The 23080-nt window shown below is 44.4% G+C and overlaps 1 protein-coding gene across 1 annotated transcript in view; it reads right to left on the reverse strand.

The window, feature by feature from the left end:
- Positions 1-23080, reverse strand: part of sli (slit guidance ligand) — a 55789-nt gene that overhangs the window by 3829 nt on the left and 28880 nt on the right. Inside the window, 19 exon segments of the mRNA XM_017177805.2 lie at positions 18-160; positions 1000-1159; positions 1218-2742; positions 2815-2958; positions 3733-3804; positions 3875-4243; positions 5806-5877; positions 5992-6210; positions 6318-6471; positions 6551-6708; positions 8012-8227; positions 9365-9508; positions 9581-9722; positions 11387-11622; positions 12742-12885; positions 13000-13071; positions 13467-13538; positions 13608-13679; positions 17669-18626. Of these exon segments, the coding sequence (XP_017033294.3) occupies positions 18-160; positions 1000-1159; positions 1218-2742; positions 2815-2958; positions 3733-3804; positions 3875-4243; positions 5806-5877; positions 5992-6210; positions 6318-6471; positions 6551-6708; positions 8012-8227; positions 9365-9508; positions 9581-9722; positions 11387-11622; positions 12742-12885; positions 13000-13071; positions 13467-13538; positions 13608-13679; positions 17669-17985 (4431 nt within the window). The 5' untranslated portion in view covers positions 17986-18626.

The following is a 23080-nucleotide window of genomic DNA, read 5'->3' on the forward strand; positions in this document are numbered from 1 at the left end:
TTAAGAGATTCACTTACCTTCCGCCGCCTCACAATCTTGGCCGCGCAGCACTGATTGCCGCAGCCGCCCACACACTTGGCGTACTTCAACGGCTGCCTGGAGCGGCAGTCGTTCTCCGTGTAGTACTCGCGCACCTGCTCCTTGCGACAGGTGCTAGCCGCTAAGGGAGAGAGAGAGAGAGAGAGAGAGGAAGAAAAGTCAAAGGAGCTCAATTAGTCAGTGGCTTGAGGTGTAGTGACGAATGCAGTGTGAGCCCTGCGGCTGGCTAATTAGAGCTAACAAAGTGCGCAAAGCACTAGGTACCCCCCTCCTCCCATGATGGATGGTTGATGAGCGTGAGAAGCAAGAGCCATGAATGTGGTGTGTGTGTGCCAATGACTAATGACTTGGAGGGTTAATATTTGGTTTTGTGCACCTATTTGCATGCTGTCCTAGAGCCTGAGTTTCTGCTTAAATGTGTCAAAGGATATCAAAGGCAATTATAAAGTTGTTCCAGACTTTAGATTTATAAATGAGAAAAAATATCCTTAAGAAATGAACACTTTTGGTAGAAAAAACTGATTAGACTTTAGATTAACTCAAGAAAATATGAAAAAAGCTGAGAAATAAGCATTTATATCTTTACTTTATCAAAAGAAATACATTAAACTTTCCTCTTATTAAATTGTTTCTTGAATTTCTATCCAAGTACCGGGTTTTCCATAGTCTTGCCAACTCTTTCAAAGAACATTATAGTAGTTACTTTCTTTGCCATATCAAAAACTTCCCCCGGTAGTTTTATAACAACTTGAAGCTAAAAAATATTAAAATCCTCCCCATCTCTCCTTGATTGGACACATGTTTTATGGCTAGCTGGTTCCACTTTATATATGCCCCACATAAACTGCGCTGAGCGTGAGTTATGAGTGGGTTTATGGTTAGTAGTAAACCCCCCCAACCCCCTTCCGGGGGTGCTGTGTATGTGTGAGTAGCATAAGCATGATAGATGTATGTATGTACCAGTGACTGTTGGGGGCTCTGTGCTGCCCTCACCTTGATCGCAGTAGCGGCCGCGCTGGCCATGCTTGCACTTGCACTGGTAGCCATCTCTGGCGCTGGGATTTGGAACACAGCGGCTGCCACGACGGCATTTGTTCTCGAGGCAGGGATCCACAGGTTCCTGGGTTAGAAGAAATATTTAAAATATGATAAAAACAAAGTAAGAATAGTGTACTTGCCTCTTTAATGTGTGGCGTCTCATCCATAAAGTCCTGCTCGTCATCCTCCTCTTCCTGCTGCTCACCCTCAAGCAGGGCACACCCAGGTGTGATCTTTTGCTGGCGCTGGGCATTGCCAAAGTCCACCAGCTTGTGGTTGATCCAAACCTCCTTCATGCAACCCTTGAAGCTGGTGAGGTTTCGGATCTGCCAGTTCTTGTAAGCTTGCTGAGCAGGATCCACGGGCAGTCCTCCCAGGAACATGGGCGTGGTGAGCTTCAGGTAGTCATTGGAGCCCTCGTTGATTATAGAACGCGCCAAACCCCGATCCACGCGAAGAGTAAAGTTCTTCTTGACAGCCAAAAGCTCTACGGCATGGTACTTGCCATCGGCCACCATCTCAAAGCTGTACATCGTGGACACCGGATAGTTACCCACATCGTAGCTAACGCGAATGCGTCCATTAAACAGCTCCACCGCCAGGTGAGCATCCTGTCCGTCGTACAGCAAAATGCCATTCTGCTCGGCGCTGCTAAAGACGATGGTGACATTTGCCTCTGGACGCGTACGCAGCGGTTCCAGCTCCACAAAGGAGTTGTTGTGCACGAAGCTAATGCTGGTGAGATACTCGCACCACTTGCCCGTGTAACCCGGATGGCAGCGGCACAGATAATCGCTGCCCTGGGCATTGGGCTGGAAACAAACCCCATGCTTGCACTCGTGGTTCTGGCAGGGCGATGTCTGTGGGTACATCATGGAGATCATGTTGTGACCCTCGCAGTACTTGCCCGTGTAGTCATCCGGGCAGCGGCATACATAGTCATTGATGCCATCCACACAGGTTCCACCATTCTGGCACATGTGGTTTTGGCAGTCATCGATGTTGTCCGTGCAGTTGGTGCCATGGAAACCCGCCTGGCAGTCGCAGCTGTAGTGGGTGAAATGGTCCACGCACTTGGCTCCATTGGCACAGGGATTGAACTCGGAGCTGCAAAACTGTATCTTGGTGTCGCAAAACTCACCGCTGAACCCAGGCTGGCATTCGCAGCGGTAAGACTCCACACCGTCTATGCAGGTAGCATTATTCTGGCACTTGATCTCGCCCAGACAATCGTCTATATTGGTCTCGCAGCGGGCACCTGTATAGCCAGGGGCGCACTGGCAGCTGAAGCGACCCTCCTCTAGCACGGTGCACGTAGCATTATTCCTGCAGGGATTGCCATAGCAGGCATCGATCATAAACTCGCAGTGCTTGCCATGGTAACCCGGCTGGCAGAGGCACTGGTACTCCCGCTGGGGCAGGGCCACGCACTGGGCCTGGTTGCGGCATGGCTGCTCGAAGCAGGCATTACACTTGGCCAGGATATCATTGCGCACGCGACCGCGGCACACAAAGCTTGTCGAGGGCGTTGACAAGATCAGCTTGTCCTTCATCTGCTCCGGCTCAGCGCAGCGGGCAATACCCGGTTCCACATAGTCCAGCTTGATCCAGTCGGAGAACCATTTCAGGCCACAGTCACAGTACAAAGGATTGCTGCCCAGGGCTCTGGGAAAAGTAAAAAAGGAAATAGGTTCAAGGGACTGTCCGTTAGCCAGGGGACATTGCCCATCTACTTACATGTGGGTCAACGACTTGAGGTCCTCGAAGGAGCCCTCCGGCAGCATCGAGATGCGGTTACCGTGCAGCGAGAGCACGCGCAGGTTATTCAGGCCAGACAACGCATGCCGCTGCAGACACTGCAGCTTGTTGTACGAGATGATGCTGTGAGGCAGGAAGGAAGGAAGGTAAAGGGAAACGGAGACGTTAGCAAATTGCATTAGGAGACACACAAACACACACAGACACATGCGGCAATTGATGAAGAAATGAAAGTAATTGCAAAACGTTTTCCATTCGCAAAAGCGAAGGAGAGACACCAGAAATAACGGCTGGCTAAGCTTTGATTGTGGATAGCGGACACAGGCAGGGGTTACAGTGGAATGAGGTAACAAGATAACTCAGCCTCTGTATTGGGATTAGGAATTTTAAGTATCAGAAACGGAAGAATTCAGGAATATAATTCATAAACATTGAAGCTGCTGCCAAAGAATTCCTTGAGAGCTAGAAATCCCTTGAAATATTCCTCATTTAACAACAAATCAAGTTTTTTATACAAAAATAAACCAGTTTCAGCCCACTGTCCAGGCTAGGCAACGCTACCATCGAAGTCATCGCCAACGACTAATGCTTAAGCACGAGTCACGATTTCGACTTTACGTCTCGGAATGAATTTCGTGCCTGCGCCTTCTTGGTTGGCAATGCCTTTTGGACAGAGGGACAGAGGAGACTAAAAGCCAAAGACCAGGCATCAGGCACTAGGCACTGGGCCCCCAATGCCCAATGCCCCAACCCATTCACAGGCCCAAGCCCAGGTCGACAAACGATGCAATTGGCGCAGAATTGTGTCAAGCCCTCTTAAGCCTTCGATTTCGTGGTTTCCTCCCTCTGCTACGTAGCAATTAAAAAGTCATTAGACCGCAATGGTGGTGCACTTACAGGGTGGACAGCTTGGTCAGATTGGCGAAGGTGTAGTTGGACAGTATGGTGATCTGGTTGTTGCTGAGGTCGCTATTGAGAAAATACAGAAAAATTAAGTTACCTCTTCCCTAAAAATCCCAAATTCTCAAGAAATACTTACAGTCTTGTCAAAGCCCTAAGATGTCGTATCCGCTCGTAGTGAATCTGCTCAATCTCATTGGACTCCAAATACAACTCTGAGGTCTCTGCTGGTATGCCACGCGGTATCTCCTTCAATTGATTCCGCGAACAGCGTACCACAGTGCCAGTGCAGGTACAGGATGGCGGGCAGTAGCCATCGCCTAGGCAGCCTTCACTGTTCTCGCTGGTACACTTGAATTCGGAGTGGGGCAGGTCCTTGATCTGCACATCACGTACTTTGGAGGGGGCACCGCAACGTGCCGCTCCGCCGTTCAGCGATTTTTTGCGCAACCAGTCCGCGAACCAGGCCAAATGACAATTGCAATTGAATGGATTCGAGGCAAGGTTCCTGAAAGGAAGCAAAAAAAAAAATAAAATAATTAAAAATAGGTTTAAAAAATAGCCACAAAAAAGGATTACGATAAAGGCTTATTGATAAAAAAAGGGGTTCTTATAATTCAATTTCTGCCTGCCCAATCCTTTCTACCCCCCTTTTTTGTGATAAATTAATTCCGTATTCATTCGGAGCTGTAGTCAGCATATGTTACTCTGGCCAATCCAATCCCAGCCAAACAGGCACTTTAATTATGCGAAGGAGAAGAGGAGGTGGTGTGAGGGTGAGGGTGAGGGCATGGTAGCTGGTGAGGAAGAGGGAGCAGGGCCACAGCCAGGAGCATAGTGGAGCAAGTGAAACAATGGCGCACAAATTACATTGGCAATTCCAAAGTTGCAGCCGAGTCCAGACTAATTTAATAAGCAATTCTGCTTTGTCATGCCATCAGCTATGCCGGCTCTCTATTACATGAGTGTGTGTGTGTTAGAAAGTGTACACTGGGGGAAATTATTTGGTACCTTAGGGAATACATTTCACAAAATGAAGAGGGGAAAAGCATTGAAAGTTTATGTCAATAGATATTTATTGTCATATTTTTGTCCAATTTGAATAGAAAATAATTGACAATAAATTAAAAACAGATTAAGAGACAACTCTATTCTTTTACTCTGCTAAAAATTGAATTAATTGAAAAACAGCTTTAAAAATAACTCTATTCTTTAGGAAGTAATATATATATTTTGAATATATTCAAATTAAACATTTTCCCCCAGTGTATGTGTGTGTAGGCCGAAGGCAGCCAACTAACACTTTGAGCTCCCTTCACGCAACACCTTCAAAGGTGGCGAAGGCGAAGGGAGGGCGTTGATGATGGCTATGGTTTGGTTGTTGGACCTGGTCGTGGGTGGTGCTGGTGGGTGTCATGTGGTGCACAGCACTTAATGAATTTCATTGATGCTATTTATTAGCTACTTAAGTGAATTTTACAATAATTTGCGAGGAGAAGCAGCCCACAGCGGACCACACACACACACACACAGCACCTATCGCACACACACACATAGAGCTCTCCCACATAGAAAGTCCCTTCATTGAACTCAATTTTAATTAATTAAATCATCGAACACACACTGTGCTCCGTGTGCTCCCTTTTGGGTTTCGGGGGATGATTTACAAGCACGAGAAGATGGGAGGATGGTATCTGTTATCGCAACAGCACATACTATACTATACCAGACGGGGAGCAACTCATGCTATAAATTGAACTTCAATTGAATTATATACAATAGTTTGCTGTGCTTTCGTTGGCTGCTGCCATGGAGAAGTAAAACTGATTTGAAGGCAGCAGCCACATCAGACGGAGTTCAACGGGAGAACAATCAGAACCATTAACCTCATTTTACGAGCGAGGAGGAGCTGCCCTGCTATGCCCTGCTCTGCTGGCCAATTAATGCTTAAGCCAAATCATTTGTCTATTGAAGTGCATCCCGAGCACTTGGCACAGTTTTAATTGCTGCAAAGGCATCTGGTTTTTGGTATCTGGTGGGGAATCTAGAAAGAAAATCATGGATACTTACAGCGACGTCAGCGAGTTGAGATGCTCAAAGGAGCCGGGCATAACGCATGAGATTTGATTGTCGTACAAATTGCTGCAAAGAAAGTAGATTGCATAATTGTCAGGTTAATGAGTCACAAAAGGGGTTAAGATAATTGTGGGTTAGACATCAGGTTTTACAAGAGGTAAATTTCAAGGGAAAACTTACAGCGTCTTGAGTTGATGCAGTCCCAAAAACATCTTATTCGAGATCTCCTTGATCTTATTCTCGCCCAGCTGCAGCTCCTGGATGTGCGAGGCTCCTTCAAAAGCATTCGGCTCGATTCCTGTGAGCTGATTTCGCTTCAGCTCCAGCTTGACCAGATGCGGCAATCGGCCAAACAGACCATCGGAGCTGATGCGTCCCAGTTCGTTGTCGTTAAGCAGTCTGAAATCGAATAATGTATCGAGTTAAGAAGGAATCAGGATGGAGCAGCCAGGATGTACACAGCAGCCGGAAGGAAGGAAGTGAGTGGAAGAAAGGGTTCAACTTACAACTCGGTCGTGTGGAGGGGAATGTCTCGGGGAATCTCCTTCAGGCCGCGACCCGTACAGTCCACGGTGGTGCCCTCGCAATGGCACATTGCCGGACAATCGGAGTCCATGCGGCACTCGCCGGACAGCTTCATCCGCAATTCATCCCAGGAGCCTGAAAAAAAGCAACAGCACAAGGAGGTTGGTTGGTTAAGCACAAGGACGGACGTCGGGCACGGGGCTCTCGGTCTTACATTTGAATTTCTCCTCGCGCAGCGATTCAATCCGACGACGATGCATCCGCTTCGGTGACTCGCAGCGGGCTCCACTCGTCTCTATGGGATTTTTGTGCAAATAGTCGGCCAGCCAGCGCAGATTGCAGTCGCAGATGAAAGGATTCTTGGCCAGATGCCTGTGGGGTGTCCGGGTGTTCAGGGTGTTCCAAGTGTTCCAAGTGTGCGTGTGCAAATGGAAAGAAAGTAAGCAAAGAAAGTAGCATTGAGCATTCGACTGAATGGCTGAAATGGTTATGCAGCAGGACTTAAGGGGGACCGAGACGTTGCCCGGGAAACAGAAGGTTCCGTAGGTAGAGAGGTGGTATAGGTATAGGAGACTTTCGAAGGAGACTTGAGACGTCTTAAAAGTGCACCAGCCTTGTGGCTACGACATTTCCGTTGTAGCCGTTGTTGTTTTGCAACTATTTAAAAGCAATTCCCAACAGGGTTGCCAGGTAAGAGTAAATGATTTTCCAGAGCAATTTCAGGAGGTGGATCCCCCGAAGACGGCCATTGATGAGCAGCATATTTCCTCACAGCTCTTAAAATCGCCCCTCTTTAATGGCCACAATTCGGAATGATTTTTATGTTTCCGCTGCTTCCTATATATTAAAGTTAGGGGCCATAAAAGCTAGTTTGCTTCATTCGCGTATCAATAAACATCTTGGTTTTGGAGGTTCTTTTAACCAGTAGTTTTGGCTATTCCTGAAGGTAATTTAAGTTTCGGCAGTTTCAAAGAGCCAGAGTCATAAAACCACAGCAGTTTTCAGTTTTATATTTTTGGCAAATTAGGTGGGTTTTTACCTCTAAGTTTTTGGGGAAAAAGAAAATATTTTCTCTTTAGGAGAAAGGTTATTTAAACTTGCTTTTGTAATTTAAAATCTCTCAAGTATCAGTCCCTATAAAGCTGACAACCCTGGCAAATACTTAACCCACTCAAGCATACAACAAATCCTGCACTTTTGGACCTCGTTTTACCGCCCCGCGAGAGGCGGAGGAGGAGGAGGAGTAGTCACTCCGCCTTCCGTCCAAGTTTTTAGTTGCAGCCTCGCAGCCGCGCACATTTATCGATGCCAAAAGGAGAATTCTTCTTCTCAGCGTCTTCGCCTTTTGTTCGCTAAGGCCGAAAGTCTTCACGGTTCACGGAGAAGGGAGTTGGGAATTCAGGGGAGCTATAGAAACTGGAGGAGCTGTGGGCGGGAGGAGCTTCTTGTTTGCTGCTAAACAAATGTCAACGCGAACGACGAGGCGAGAAGGCGAGGGCGCAGCAGTCAAAGGCAACTACTAAATGCACTTCAGAGGTTTAACACCAAAGTGCCTGCTCCATTCAAGATGGGATCCCGACATGGGCTCGAGTGGACGTGGACGTGAATGTGGATTGTGGGCGGACGCAGTGGTGGCAGGGGGATGGGGGCGGAGCTGGGGACTCCATGTACTTACACCGTTTTGATGCTCTTCATGGCGTCGAATGTGCCATTAGCCAGCGACTGGATGTTGTTGTCGTACAGCGAGAGCAGGCTCAAGCTATGGAGGTCGCGGAAGGCATCCTTGCGTATGCACGAGATCTCGTTGGCGTTCAGCAGGAGCAGCTGCAGTGAGCCGAGTCCTTTGAACACGCCCGAGGGTAAATCCTTTATTTTATTGCCATACAGCACACTGATGATGGGATGGATCCGAGGGTGGAGTCGACATGGAAAAGAACACACAAATAGAACACACGAGGAATGTTAACACAAAGCTTGAGAAAAGTAAAAGGAATAAACAAAAGTAAAACATAAAAAACAAAACAAAAACCAAGCCAGAAGGTGGCACAAAAATTACAAAACAACAAGAACGACAAAAAAATGTATAAAAATCACTCTGCGGCCCAAGACAAAGTGGTTTGGGGCTGTGCGGTTCCTTCTTCTGGTTGATGTGTGGATGTTTGCTGCTGTCATTCCAAGCGACAACTGGTTTGTTTGGGGCAACCAGCCGGTGCTGGGAGATGAGCTGGAGTTGGCTCTGGACTCGTGACACGATTGGAATTCTAGGGAGGGTTGATTTTAAATGGAAAACCTGGTTTTTAGGCCTATTTACAAGCTACTAAACCCCCTAAGTAATTAATTATTTAAGTAAAATTTATAATTGTTTTTAATATATATTAAAGACTTCAATTAATCCCTTCTAAAATCACTTTTCTAAAGGTTTTTTTTTTTTGTTAAAAATTTATTAATTTCCCCTTTAAATCAAAAACCTTATTGAATTAATTTCTGCTCAAATTCCTCACTTCCACTTAAATCCCCCTAAAACATAATCACTTCTAACAACCCCCCCAATACCTTAAATCCCTTTGAATTATGCAAAGTCAAATTCAAGGATTAGCCACCCCAAGGCCAAGCCCCCCAAGTAGGTACTCAGCCAGGAATTAAAACCCTTTTAATGGGCCCAACATTAATTAAGTTCGTGTCACGTTTACAGCTCCATCAAAGCGAGACACACACACACACTCGTGCGCTCGGTGGAGGTCCTCCAGGTAAGCCGATGCCTTGCGGTGTGAGCCAACGCTTAGCGTGGGCCGATTAGCCCGCTTTTGGCCAGGCCCAGAGGCACCTCTTGTGTCTCCCTTCATACCCTCCAGCAGCAGCAGCAGCAGCAGTGGGTACTCCAGCTCAGGTGACTCTGCCACCACCACCACCACCGTGTGCACGGGGCAGCTCAAGTGAGTGCACACTTTGTGCGATGGCTACTTGTTGCACTTGGTAAAAGTGACTTCCCCCCCCACACACATCCATGCTCGTGGCATTATCTACTCACAGAGTGGTTAACTGCTTTAGGCCGCTGAGAGCATCATGGGCAATCCGGGATATGTTGTTGTTGGACAGGTCGATGCGTCGCAGACGCCGAAAGCTGGAGAACGATTTCGGCGGCAGTTCCGTAATGAAGTTCTGCTCCAGGCGGCTGAAAAATAAGACGGAGAGGGGGTGTCACTCCAGCAAATGAGACGAGTTGATGATGAGATGCACCACTTACAGTTCGGTGGTGTCGTCGGGCAAGGTGACGGGCACACTGGTCAGACTCTTCTCACGGCAATCGACGATCCCGTCCGCACAGCGACATGGGTGCGGACAGCTGTTCTCCGCCCCGCATTCCATCGGTGCGTGCTCCGTCAGACCTGTTGATGGACAAACAATATGGTTGCCAGAGATCAGGGATAAGTCGCTTGCAAATTTCGCTTCGCTTCGCTTTAATTTTTGTTTAGGGGGATGGGCAAGCAGCAGTAACCAGCAACCAGAGCTCCGGTAGCTGGGAAACGAGCATCCATCCGATTTGGATCTCTACCAGCAGTAGCGTAATTATCAATGCTACCGCACAGCTCTCGAGGTGGAAGTGGAGATGGGGTTTTGGGGGATTCGGGATTCGGGGAGGTGTAACTATAACCAGCCGCCGGTCATAAATGTTTACCCACATAATTCCATAGCATTTCATACAAAACGAAAGTCAAACAAGCCAAGAAATTATAGCACAAAATAGTTGAAGGTGGAAGTGGAGATACTCTTTCTGGGAAGGTAAGATAAAGTAAGGTTTTTAGGAGGTATTTCAAAGGGAGAAGGTCAGGAAAGTGACTCCACTTTAGAGCTGGTAAAGTGTACATATTTTAACGACACTAAAGTCAAACAAGCTAAGAAATTATAGCAGGAAATAGTTGAAGGTGAAAGTTTAGATACTCTTTTTGGGGAGATGTGAACAGGGGAAGTTTTTAGAGGGAGGTTTTAAAGGGAGAAGGTCAGGAAAGTATAGTATTTAGAGCAAGTAAAATGTATTTTAACTAATAAAATCAATTATTTATAAGAAAATATAAGCATAAGAAGCTTAAAACTATTCTCAAACTATTCCCAAAGTAATTAATATCAAATATTTATCAAAAACCTTGAACAATAAACGCTCAATTTCCCATCACACCTAGCTTTAATTCCCGGAAACTCTCATTATGGCCACAAATAAACCATCAGCCAACTTGACACGGGTCATTCAATATCCAGGGTTATTCCCTTAGCTCATCTGCATACTGGTATCGATTACAGGCTCCCTGGCAAAAGCCACCACAGCCGAAAACAATACCCTAACCAAAGGCTGAACTGAGCGGGAGCCTGGGCCTCAGCCTCAGCTTTAGCCTGAGAGCCACCATCAAAACTCGTTTCATGGCTGCTGCTGCTGCATCGTTTTCGAGGCGCATTTTCCGCTTCATTGAGCGCTTCACGCTCAGTCTTGAGCTTTGCTTTTCATCTTACTTTTGCTTGATTTTCGTCTTGGTTTTGGCCACCTTCCACTTCCATTCACTTGGCCCGCAGCTTCAGCTTCAGCTACGTCTTGAGCATCTGCATCCGCATCTTTTCCGATAAAAAAAAAAAAACAACAGCAACCACAACAAACACAAGCCAGTGATTTCGACGGCGTTAAACGTTTTGGCAAACAACACAACGGCAAAGTGAGGGGATTACCCCCGAAATGGATCTGTGGAAATGGAGATGAAGCCACCAAAACCACCAAGTGGATGAGGTTCTCTTGCCAGCTATGAGGCCATGTGGGGGCGGCGGGGGCGTGCCCATATGACTGCTTATGATTTATACCCGCAGTGCTTTCGGCTTTTGTTGTTTTCCTCGCATTTGGCATAAAAAACTAATTAATTTTGACTAAGAAAGAAGATGAAGAAGGGGAGGAGGGTAGCAGGGGCGGTACACACCATTTTTGGTAGCATTCGGGGAGTGGAAGCTGCCACAACATGTTGCACAAGGCAGCTAGGCAGCTAGGGAGCAGTATCCCATTACCATTACATACCCGAGCATTTGAACTCCTGGTCGTGCAGGTCCGCCACGTTTTGGCCCTTCAGCTGCGACGGCGACTGGCAGCGGGTGTAGGGCGCCAGGCGGGTGGCGCTGCGCAGGAACCGCGACAACCAGGACAGATGGCAGTCGCAGGCAAAGGGATTGTCCGACAGCCTAAGAGCCCGCAATCGTCCCAGTCCACCGAAGATGTTGTGCGGCAGCGACGTCAGGTTGTTGTTGTTCAGCGTGCTGTGGAGAGGGAGTGGAGGAGGAGTATATATGGTCAGTATATGGAGTGAGTGCGGATGATCCGGCCTTATCAGCTGGCTAGTATCTATAAAGCTAGTTATGCCTCCGATGCCCGAGGGCTGGGCTTGGCCAGAAAAGGAGCAGTTATCGATTGCTGGCCGATCAAAAATTTAATTAAAATTTCTGCTTTAGTAGAAAGCGTTTCCTGGTTCATATTTGGAGGCTATGTCATATTTCTTAAACTATAGTCTTAAGATTGTTACCTTATTAATTAAGTAACAGGAATTTACTAAAATAAATATGAAAATGTTATAGGGAATTTAAAAACTAAAATATCGATATCGATAAATAGCCATAATTTATATATTTTAATGTATTTTCAATATTTTTAATGCTCATACATATGTATGTGCGATAAATCGATATACTTTTCGATATATGAGACATATTTTTGTCTCCAAAATCCTCTACGCTTATCGATATTTTAATGTTAAATGCGATATTTTTACATATTTTTAAAATCGATACGTCAAAATTTACGATAAGATTTGGGAACGATATCTTATAAAACTTAATTTCTAGATACGCATTCCTAGTTTAGCATTAATCAATTGAGAATAAAATGTATACTGTATATAATTTTGGTCTCATTAATTATTTTTCTTCTTTTTCGATACACCTTTCAATTTATCCTGCAAGACACTGTGTTAATTCCAGTTAAACTTTCATTTACGATTCGGTTTTGTGTCAATTACAAAACTGTTTAACTTTCGCACTGCCACTTGCCATATATCAAGCTGGTTGTGCCACACACAAACACACACACACTCTCTGTGGTCTCTGGCTGGTAATCAGTTGATATATGAGCTCCATTTCGTGGCTGGGATTGGCTTATCTCGCCACGAAGCTTAACCATTTATTATGTAATTTAGGCGGCTCGCATTAACTGATTGATTTTTAATTCATTGACTAATTCCCGTTTGATTGATTAACAAAAGGCTCTAAATCATTGATTAATTACTCGAGTGGATTGCCGCACTAATTTGGGTATTCTAGCAGCCAGATAACTCCAACTCCCTTCACTTTGTATATACATAATATATCTTATTCTGTACTCACAGTATCTCCAGCTCCACGAGACCCTTGAAGGCATGCTCGTCCAGACACGTGATCTGGTTATTGTCCAGCTGGAGACTACGCAGCGACTGGGCTCCCTTGAAGACGCGCCGGCCCACCGTGACGATGACATTGTTGGATATATCCCTGGGGATTTTATGAATGATATTAATAAGGCATTCGGTAAGGAGTTAAGGCAAACTACAAGTGTCGACTACTATATCGGCTACTTTGGAGTTGTTTTTTTTTTTTTTTACTTACAATCGCAAAAGATTCGCTGAACTTGTCACTAAGTTTTCAGGAATTGCCTTTAGTCGATTGTTGTTTAGGCGTCTGATTGATTACAGTGTTGGTTTTTGATTTGTTTTTGGTGTTTCGTTTTGATTTTTGATTTGTTTGTTTCGATTTTTGGTTTGGTTTTTGGTGTAGAGACGAGCATATTAGGTACGCAAAACGAAACGTAACGAAAGCAGAGAGAGATTCAAAGAACGGTAGAGATATATGCAATAAAATAAACAAGAACGAAATAACGGGAATCAGATACAATAATGGTTAAAAATTCAAACTAATTCTGGCATCAAGCTAGCTAAATTCTAAAGTCTAGGATCTAAGAAAAATACTTATTAAGAATTTTCAAAAATTCGGTTAGTAAAAAGTGATTTATAGTTATAGTCATGCAGCTAGCATTGTGAGAAGATTATTATTAAAGTTAAGAAAACAATACTCACAGTCTTTCCAGGGAGACCAGGTCCTGGAAGGAGTTCCTCTCGATTGTATGGATCTGATTGTCTGTCAGTTGCCTGGGTATAATATATAGAAAGAGTTAATCCTGCATTTCCTGTGAAAAAATATAGCCAAATTCCACTTACAGCATTCGCAGCTTGGTCAGTCGCTGGAAATCTGTCTCGTATATCACGGTCAAGTTATTGCCTTGCAGTTCGCTGCGAATATATAGATAAAGAAATTACGATTACAGAAATTGCATTAATTATGTTGCAACTTGGAGTTGCAGGAAGGATGCAACCCGAGAGGCACAGACAGACACACACACACACATTCGCTGGGCGATAATTTTTTTTAATTGCTTGTAAGACAAGAAGACAACAGCAATCTGAGATATGAATGCAGCTGCAAAAGGGGGAATCAAGGGGGGGAAACCCCTAAGAGAAACGACCGAGTAAGAGTACGAGGAGATTTCTGATAACGAAAATATGATATTTAATCATTGAACACGACGGCGGCAGCCATCTCCCCAGAACTCGTTTCTTGAATCGGAGAATTTGTTACCTGTAGATGTCATAACAATGAAATGCAACCGAAGGAGATACAAAAGACCCAACCTCACCCCGTGTGCGCATGCGCAACCATCTACATCTGTGTATACAGATACGAAAATATATATATGTATCTTTAGATATATCTACATACAGCCAGCAGAAGTAGCAACAACAAGTTGCTGGTCTCAGCTGCTCATTTTTTTTGAGTAAGGTTCGAGAGTTCGGTTCGAACAACAGGTAGGAAGACCTTCGGCGACCCAAACGTAAAAATATTTTCTGTGCGGCTTAAGCCTTAATGAATCTCGCATCAAGTTGCCGATGGAGCAGCCAGAAGATGGAACTATATACATATATATAGTGTATAGAGGTGTGTGTATGGTATGCTCCTCCTCAGCCTCAACACAGACACGTCTTTTTAATGAGCTTAATATCTCTCTGAGATGTGGGCATCTTGCGTTCAGATCCAACTGATTACACTGGACCAGCCATAGTAACTACACAGGGGGAAAAATATTAAACATAAACATAGGGAAATATATCTATTGACTAAAAAAATATCTATATAATAAGGCATTCTATCAATAAGAACGGCTAGAAGTCATTATTTAGAGGCGGCTTTTCTAATAACTTCCCACTTAAAATTAGTGTTCCTTTGTCTTGTCTACAAAGTTCCTTATTAAAACCTTTTTCCCACATTAAAATACCTTTAATTACAAATCCTCCTTGCTATTTTCCTCTCTGTATCATAACCATCCAATAGCTGGAATAAGATTTTCAATACGTTTTGTTTGTTGGCTCTTTGTTGCCTTTGTTTTTGTGTAAAAAAATAATAATAAAAACAAAAGTCTTTGCTCGTTGTTGCCGCTTAATTGCCAAACATTTTTCAAACGCTTCTGGCGCTGGGTTTTTATGTAATTTGTTTAAATCACTTTTGGTTGGCTTTAGGTATGGTCGTATGCATAATTTTTGCCGTTTTTCCTGGCTTATAATTAAGCATTTAACTTCATTAGATGCTTTGCGTGTTGGGGAGAGCCTTTTGTTGTGGGGCCTTTCTCACCCTCCATTCCTGCCAATTAGATGCCATCTTGGGGTTTGGGGTGGAGAGAGCAGCACTCTCTCCTAACCAAAAACCAAGAAACCAGGGAACCGAGCAACCAAAGAACCCAAGAACGACAACATCAAAAACAGCTGCCACTGTGCGAGCTCAGCTATAAATTAAACGTTCTCAGGTGTGAAGGGCCACCTTTCAATCCTTCACCTTCTCCCAGAGCTCCTCCTCCTACTGCTGCCCACAAATTAGATATGCAAAAATGCTGTCGTGTCAATTGAATCAACTGTGTGGGTGACTGGCAGCCAGCCCGTCAGCTTAGAAACTCTTCGATGTTAGAGGTTCTAGGTTCAAGCTTCTAGGTTCTCCTCGATTCTCGCTTCTGGGTTCTTTCCTGGTTCCCCTTTCTCTGCCAAAAGGCTTTGTAATTAAATGGCAATGACATGAGCGGAGGTAGGGCGAGTGCTGATGAACACAATTTGCCAGGGCACCCAGTTTGCATTTGCCATTGTTTTTTGTTTCCAGCTCTGTATATATACATTTATATATATATATATGTTGTGTGCTCACCAGCCTGGCTGGCTCTTTTGGTGCACATTGACAGGCCCAATAGTTGTGGGCATGTTCAATATTTGATGTATGTTCGCTTAGAAGGTTTTCCTCTATCCTCTGAACGGCATTAGGGTGTCTCAAGGTTTTAGTTGGGAAATGAGTGTATTATGGGAAATTAATTATGGAAAAAATGTCTGCAAGTCAAGGAGATTTGAAGCCTATAGCTTGCTTCATATAATGTTAATATAAATTCAATTTCCCTTATATTTTTCTCCCTCATTTCTAGTACTTTTTAAAAATATTATTCCTAAAATCCCTTAGATTTTAGGCATGCTTCAAAGAAAAGACTCTTAGAGGAGGCTCGTCAGTATTCAATTCCGTTGAAACACCAGAATTTTCGTCCCCCTCTTCGCTTGCATTTGAGCATTAATTCCCCAGCTTTAATATAATCTGTTGAAATCATAATTCCCCCAACAGTCGCTCCGTCACATCCTCACCTGGAATCGGCCTTTTATTTGAATTCTTTTCCCTTGCCTAAGCTCTACTTAAGTCTCCTGACACATTCTCCCTGCACTTTGACACCCGGGAGTCTTTCTCTACCGAGTAATGTCACTCAAAATTTGACATATTTTGAGGCCTGAGGTACCCTGCGATATATATATATATATATGTATACTTAAATGTGCCCAGTTTGGTTCTCTACGAATAGTATTTTAAAATGCAAATATGTCGTGCATGTTGATATGTTTTCTGTTTCTGCTGGTCGTTTCTCTGTTTTATATTACTCTCTGTTTGCAGCATTAAAAAAGAATAAATAAAGTAAAATAAAAATAAAAATACAAATGAAAATGAAAAAAAAAAGGAGAGGCAAACAACAGCAGCCAAATGTGTCCCTGAGCAGTGTTTGCCACAGAGCTCCGACTCTGGGCCAGCCAGCCAGTTGCCAGCAACTTGCTTATAACTGGGCTATAATGCTATAACGTTAACGCGGCCACTGCTGATATCTGTTATTAATTTATGTAGAAAAACTGCAGCCACGACAGTCGAGAGACTGGAGAAGAGAGGTTGGAGTTGAGAGGTGGACCAGACCAGGCCACGAGCTGGGTGTGCGGGGGGGAGGTAGGTATTTTGCATACACTTGCTAATTGCCGGAGCGTTAATTTATGTGGCGACTGCCAGCGATGGACAGAGATGGAGATGGAAATGTGGCTGTGGCAGTGGCAGTGGCATGGCTGAATCGCAGCCGCATTGGCTTAATGCATTCGACTTTGCCGCCATTGCCACATGCAACAATTATTGCCGCCCGGGCTCGTCGCAGCTCCTTCGGCGACAATTAATAAACTTAATGGCGATTTAATGTAAGCAGCTCGCTGCAGGAATAACTCTTTGCCACGGAGCCCGCGTGTGTGTACCCTCTGGAGAGCCTTTTTCCCTTATCGCCATCGACACGACGACATGGTCACGGCTTTATTTATTTCCCCCTAGCAGGGTCCAGTCCCGGTCTCAGTCTCAGTCCTGCTGCTGCTGCTGTTGTTTGCCTATGCTGATTTTTAAATAAATACAAATCGAAACCGTGCCCCGTTTGGGTCCGGCTTTATTATTTTAATAGAGTGTGCCCCTGCCCGATGTGTTTGAACAATTGTGTGTGGAAAGGGCAATCTGTAATTGGAATTCGTCAGGCTTTGGGCGAAGGATATCTGCCGGCAGATCTCTGACTAGGTTTCGATACCGCAGTTTGCCCTGGTCCCGTGCTCCCATGGGGGAAGTGTGTCGTTCTGTTGGTCTTTGCCTCTGCTCAGATTGTTTGCATAACGGAATTTCTATATAATTGTAAATTTAATATTGATTTATGGCTGCATGCTGAAAATAGCATTCACATTTCAAAGTTATTCCTTTTATTTTGATTTAATCATTGGCAAAATTGTATTGCAAATGGAACGGGAATTTTGAAAAGGTATTTTTTATCCAAAACTAAATATAATCTCTACATTTTAGGGACATTCACTCATTAATCCTTCTTTAATATATTTCCAAATATTTTTTATATACTCACAGTCTCTCCACATCCGCTGAGATTTTCCTGGGCACCGAGGTGAGTCCACGATGCGAACAGTCAACATTTAATCCCGAACAGGAGCAGACCCTGGGGCAGCGGGCTTCCGTGATGACCCCAACACCGCCGCCGGGTATGTGTATGCCCACGGATCCCAGTCCACCGCTGGACACGGCTGAGCTGCCAAAGCCGCCGGAGTAGGGTTCCGCCTGGACCGCCGCATCATGGCTTAGTAGCGGCAGAAGCAGGAGCAGCGGTAACAGGAACTGGAGCCGGAAGGGTGGTGGCATCGACGACGTCCTGGACGGCGCGGCCATTGTGGCACATTTAGCACAAGAAACGTCGACGGCAGGCGGCAACGTGCCTAATTGAAAGTGTCCCCCGAATGCCAATCCACTTTGTCAATAGCAATCACCACTCTGCAAATATTTGGCAGGGAAGGGAAAGGATTGATGATGGCTAGCTGGCACTTTCACTTCACTGCGTCACACTGTGTATCACTGAGTGTATATCCTGGGATATACAGAGTCGGGGGAGGCGCTCCCCGCGCTCTCTCTTCTTCTCGATTTTCTCGGCGGCGGAACACACGCTCTTTTGCAGCCGTCGCGTACGCGCTTCTTGACCAAACTGAGCGGCCGGCAGCTGTCCGGGTTCGTTGTCTCGCAGCACCGAGTAACGAGTAACTTCAGCGAGTTACTCTCTTCCCAAAACTCCCACCAAAAATAAAAGTAGGTAGGTAGATTCCGCTGAGGAGTGCACCCTCACACACAGGTTAGGTAGCAGGAAATGCACTTTTCCTTTCCTTTGTCTTCAGATAGTTGGCGTATCTCTCTGGTATCTCTCGGATACGGTCTGCACTTGGCTGTCAGCAGCTAGAGCGTACCGGCGGCAGCAACTTCATCATCATCAGCATCGGCACCGGCAGCTCGGAGGCATCACAGCGACCCGCTGGGCGCATCTGCAACGATAGAGAAAATTGGGAAAGAATTTTTGAGTGAGAAAAATCATGAGAAATCATCTATAAAAATTCACCAAAGGCAAGGCGGAGGCAGTGCCAGGAAATCGTTTAAATATAAACGCAGGCTATGTATATTTATTTCACTTAAAACTCACTAAAATTGAGTGGCAGAAGTGGCAGAGTTCGGAGGAAACGCAACTGTCGCCTGTAATGCCATGATATATGGCCTGGCCACAAATTAGCTCCTCTTTTTTTTGGTGAGAAGAAAGTGAAGGAAACAAAAATTCAACCCCCGAAACACCTGTCGGAATAAGCGGTAGCAAAGGCCACTAATCACCTTCAGAAGAACTACAATTATCAGTTGTTTGGATAGCATATGGTGTTTTTTTCAAGGGGGGGAATTCCCTATCAACAAGTAAACAGGGAAATACATGTGAAGGAAAGAGTTTTTCTTAGACATTTTTAATGATTATATTAAGGGGAAAATCCTTGAAAACTAGCTAAAGCTACTGGCAAGAATCCAAGGGATAACATATTACTTTTTTATCATCTTAATTTCCCTACAATCCCCTCCAGAAACCAGACTTACTGGCAGCACATTTTGGTAATTATTCAAATCTGGAAACTCATCATAACAAATCATATTTAAGAGCTCGCTCTGACCCATTTTCCAAAGCATATGATATTTCTTTCCTCAGGGAAATTCCCTTCTATCAACAAAAGTACACAACAACCGTATAGACATGTGGAAAAAACAAGATTTCTGCAGGCTAAAAACTACATTTTGGAATGATTAGAGGGAATGCGGTAGAATCTGTGCCATCTCCGAAGCCCCGTCAGTAATTACTCCGATATGGAATCTCTGTTGGCTTCCGCTTTACCATTTCTCTGGGGGAATGCTCAGCACACAAATCATATTTAAGAGCACTCTGGCCCAATTAAATCCCTGGATTCTAATGACCCTATGTCTCCGTCCCTGTCTTAGTTTGCCCTCTCTCAAGTGCCAGTCTTTATTTACATTCCCCAGGCTAACTGCTCCGATTCGATCTATATTTGGCTGGGAGCACTCCTCTCATTGCTGCTGCTGCTACTGCTGGTCTGTCATGTTGTTTACTTAATTTGCAAATTGACATGTCTCTCTCGCTATCCCTCTCTTTGTGAGATATTAATTGTTTAAATTAACATTTGGATAAATGACAGCCGCGATTGGCATTCGGAAATTTCGGTTATTGGATAACTGGTGTAATCAGTAATCAGTAATCAGCGCTGCTGGGCTGTCAAAAATCGTTATTCTCCTCCTATTTGGATATATCCCACTTAACTGGCAATCAACTTAAACTCAATTGAATGTCAAACGTAATTTGAGCAAGCTTTCCTCCACGCACACACACAAACGGAATGCATACTGGAGGAGGAACCTATCCGAGGCAGAGGCATGGTTATGGGGGCCTTTAATCAAAAATTTATCACATAACCCCGCTCCTTCTCCGTTGGAGAATACTTTTTGAAACGGCAGCAGCAGCAGCAAAGGCATGCCTTTCACATCACGGAAATTGCGGGGGAGTATGCTGTGCGTATGCTCCTCAAAAGATGTAATCACTGCATTGTCACCCAAGGATTGCTCCTCCATCCGCAGCGTCCTGCAGGCTTTGGCTCCGGCTCCAGCCTGTGCTCATCCTGTACGGTTTATGGGCACATGCCTTGAGGGAATCTCCGCCTCAGAGTCTTGTCGGCTCATATGAAACATAAATCAGTGAAATTCTATACATGCCACTGATTGTCTACTCTTTTGCTCGACTACGACTACTACTCCTCCTCCTTGTGGCTCCCTTTTTGCCCTCCCCCTCTGGCAAAATCCAAAGCAAATTCAATGCATGCCAATAACTCGTTCTCGTTCTTGTGCCCAAGAAGCGGAAAAAGAATCCGGAGAGGGTTGAGGAGGTGATAGCCTGCTCTCAAACTGGAAATACACAGTGGACGACGCTACATAGTTGGAAAATCAGAGTGGCAGGGAATTAAGCTAAGCCAGGAAAACAACTATAATTCCGATACCGAGAGATGCAACTATCCAAAAGCAGCTCAATATCAATTTGGCCAAGAGTTATAGCCGGAAAGTGATTTGTGTTTGCAAATTAAATGCAAAATTTCCAATTAGTATTCATGTTAAATAAACAATCCAGTTACTGGGTGTAATAAGCCTGTGTGCCAATATTTATTTGCTCATAAATGCAGCAAGTTTGGAATGCAATTGGTTATAATTGACATTGTTCTGTTACCAAATTACACAATCCCCCACAATTAAGTCACTGAAGCTTGATGTTTGAACTAATAAATTAAATAAATATTGGCCTAATTTTCGAGTTTACCTGTTAACAAGTCGAATAATTGTTTCACCAGAGGCAAAGCTTAATATTTATTTAGCCTTAAGCTCAAATCATATTTAGTTCTTTTTAATTTCAACCAGCAAATGACAGCCAAATCATATTTATTCTAGCTATTAGGAGTTTATATAAATATAAATATTTATTGAAATGTAATTAAAATATGTTCGCTTCCATGGCCATTTTCCACAAGCCATAAATGTTGGCCCAATTCTCTGATATAAGCGATTATTCGATTTGCTATTACCAAGCCCTAATGATGATAATTTCCATGCATAAACAATGACCATTAAAGCGGTTTAAAATTGCCAAAAACGCAACGGGAAATCTCATTGCCTTAACCCCCTAAAAATCCCATAAAAGAGACGTACACACAAATCGTTAACCCTAATGTTGCTCCCTTCAAATCTTTACTCTTTTCCGCGCTGTCTCGTTTCAGTATTACATACTGACATCGGAAGATAAGGCGCTAGACTGGGAGAACTATTCAAATAGAGCCGGGCACAAATAAACCAAAGACACATGCTTAGATAGAATGTCAACTCGAATCTGTGGACTGGACTAAGAGAGTTGTCTTCAGATTAATGACGCGATGAGGTCGCCGCCGCCAACTGAAACAATAGAATAGAGCCAAGCCGGGCCAGGCCAGGCAATTCCTTTGCCTTTCCAATCCCTCCCCTGGAGGCGCTCGCTGGCTCTTGTGGATTTTCCAATAAATTACGCTTAAGTATGCACTTAATTCAAATAATGCCACTGGGGAGGGACCACCGCCAGATGGAGATGGAACTGGAGATGGAGGGGCTTGCCCTCAAGTGATTTGTTTTTTTGTGGCTTACAGAGTGGAGCGCCCTCTAGAGACGGGAGGTGGACGTGGACTCCTCTCTGTTTGTCCACCATTGCCTATGACATGTGTCAAAATCGCTCTCTTGTTCTTTGGGAGCTCCCTTCACAAGACACGAGATAAGCCATATCAAAGCACTCCACCTCCCTGACGGGGGATTAGCCTGAAGTCGTTGGCGTGGCCAAAGTCAAACATGTCGCCGACTGCAGATGGAGCAAATGTCGGGGGTCTTAATCAATGAGGAAGAAAACAACAAAAAAAATAAGGAAAATCACAATAAATACGAGAAAACTGTTGACAAAGCAGAAACGGAAAAACAAAGTGCAAACAATCAATATATCAGATGGAGCTGGGAGATGAAACTTCTGCCCCAATAAGCTGAAACATAGAAAACAGGTTCACCCCAAATAACCCCACGAGTATATAGTATATATACATAGCTTGGCCAGTCCATGATAATCTCAATTATGGATCTATAAAATGTGGCAAAGTGAAATAAAACAGAAATGGAATGTCAAAAAGAAAAAGGGGAGACCCATAATTATATTACACAGAGAGGCCTTAAACGATAATTATCACTGAAAAGCAGAAACAAAAACAGATATCAATTACCAGCGAGCTGAAAACAGGAAAGATCTGTCAAATGTAAATGATAATTTCAAGCGTAGATAATCGAAAGATCGTATCTTTTGATGATGAAGGAACCTGCAAGATAATCGACGATTTACACAACATCACAATATTTTCCCTACCAATTTCCTTCTCAGCGATTCTCCGCGCTTCTTCTCCCTGATCATCATAATCTCTCTTATATTCCCATATTCGTGCTTTGGCATTTCCGCAGCTTCTTTCTTTTTTTCCCCCCTTTTCTCCCACGAAATGTCGTCAAAGTGAAGAGGAAGTCGCCGGGGAAAGAGTTCAAATCCCAGGGAGCGTGGTCAATGCTCAATGAATTGTATTACAATAAACAGAAGAAAAAATATCAAGACCAAGGCAGGCGAAGAAGAAAAAACAAAAACATAATAAAATCAGGGACAAAATCAGTACAAAGCCAAGTTCCAATATGAGGCGGAGGAGCATGCTCCCGGCGACAGTTGTCCAAGCCGGAAGTGTCGCATACTTCTACGGATACACCGGCTTAATTATGCGCATAAAATGTTGGAACAACAAAAACAGCATCAACATCAAGGAAAACAAGAAGGAAAGAAGCAAGCAATGTCGGGCTTGAAATG

Source organism: Drosophila kikkawai, chromosome 2R (genome assembly GCF_030179895.1).
Source record: "Drosophila kikkawai strain 14028-0561.14 chromosome 2R, DkikHiC1v2, whole genome shotgun sequence".
In the NCBI taxonomy this organism is placed as follows: Eukaryota; Metazoa; Arthropoda; class Insecta; order Diptera; family Drosophilidae; genus Drosophila; species Drosophila kikkawai.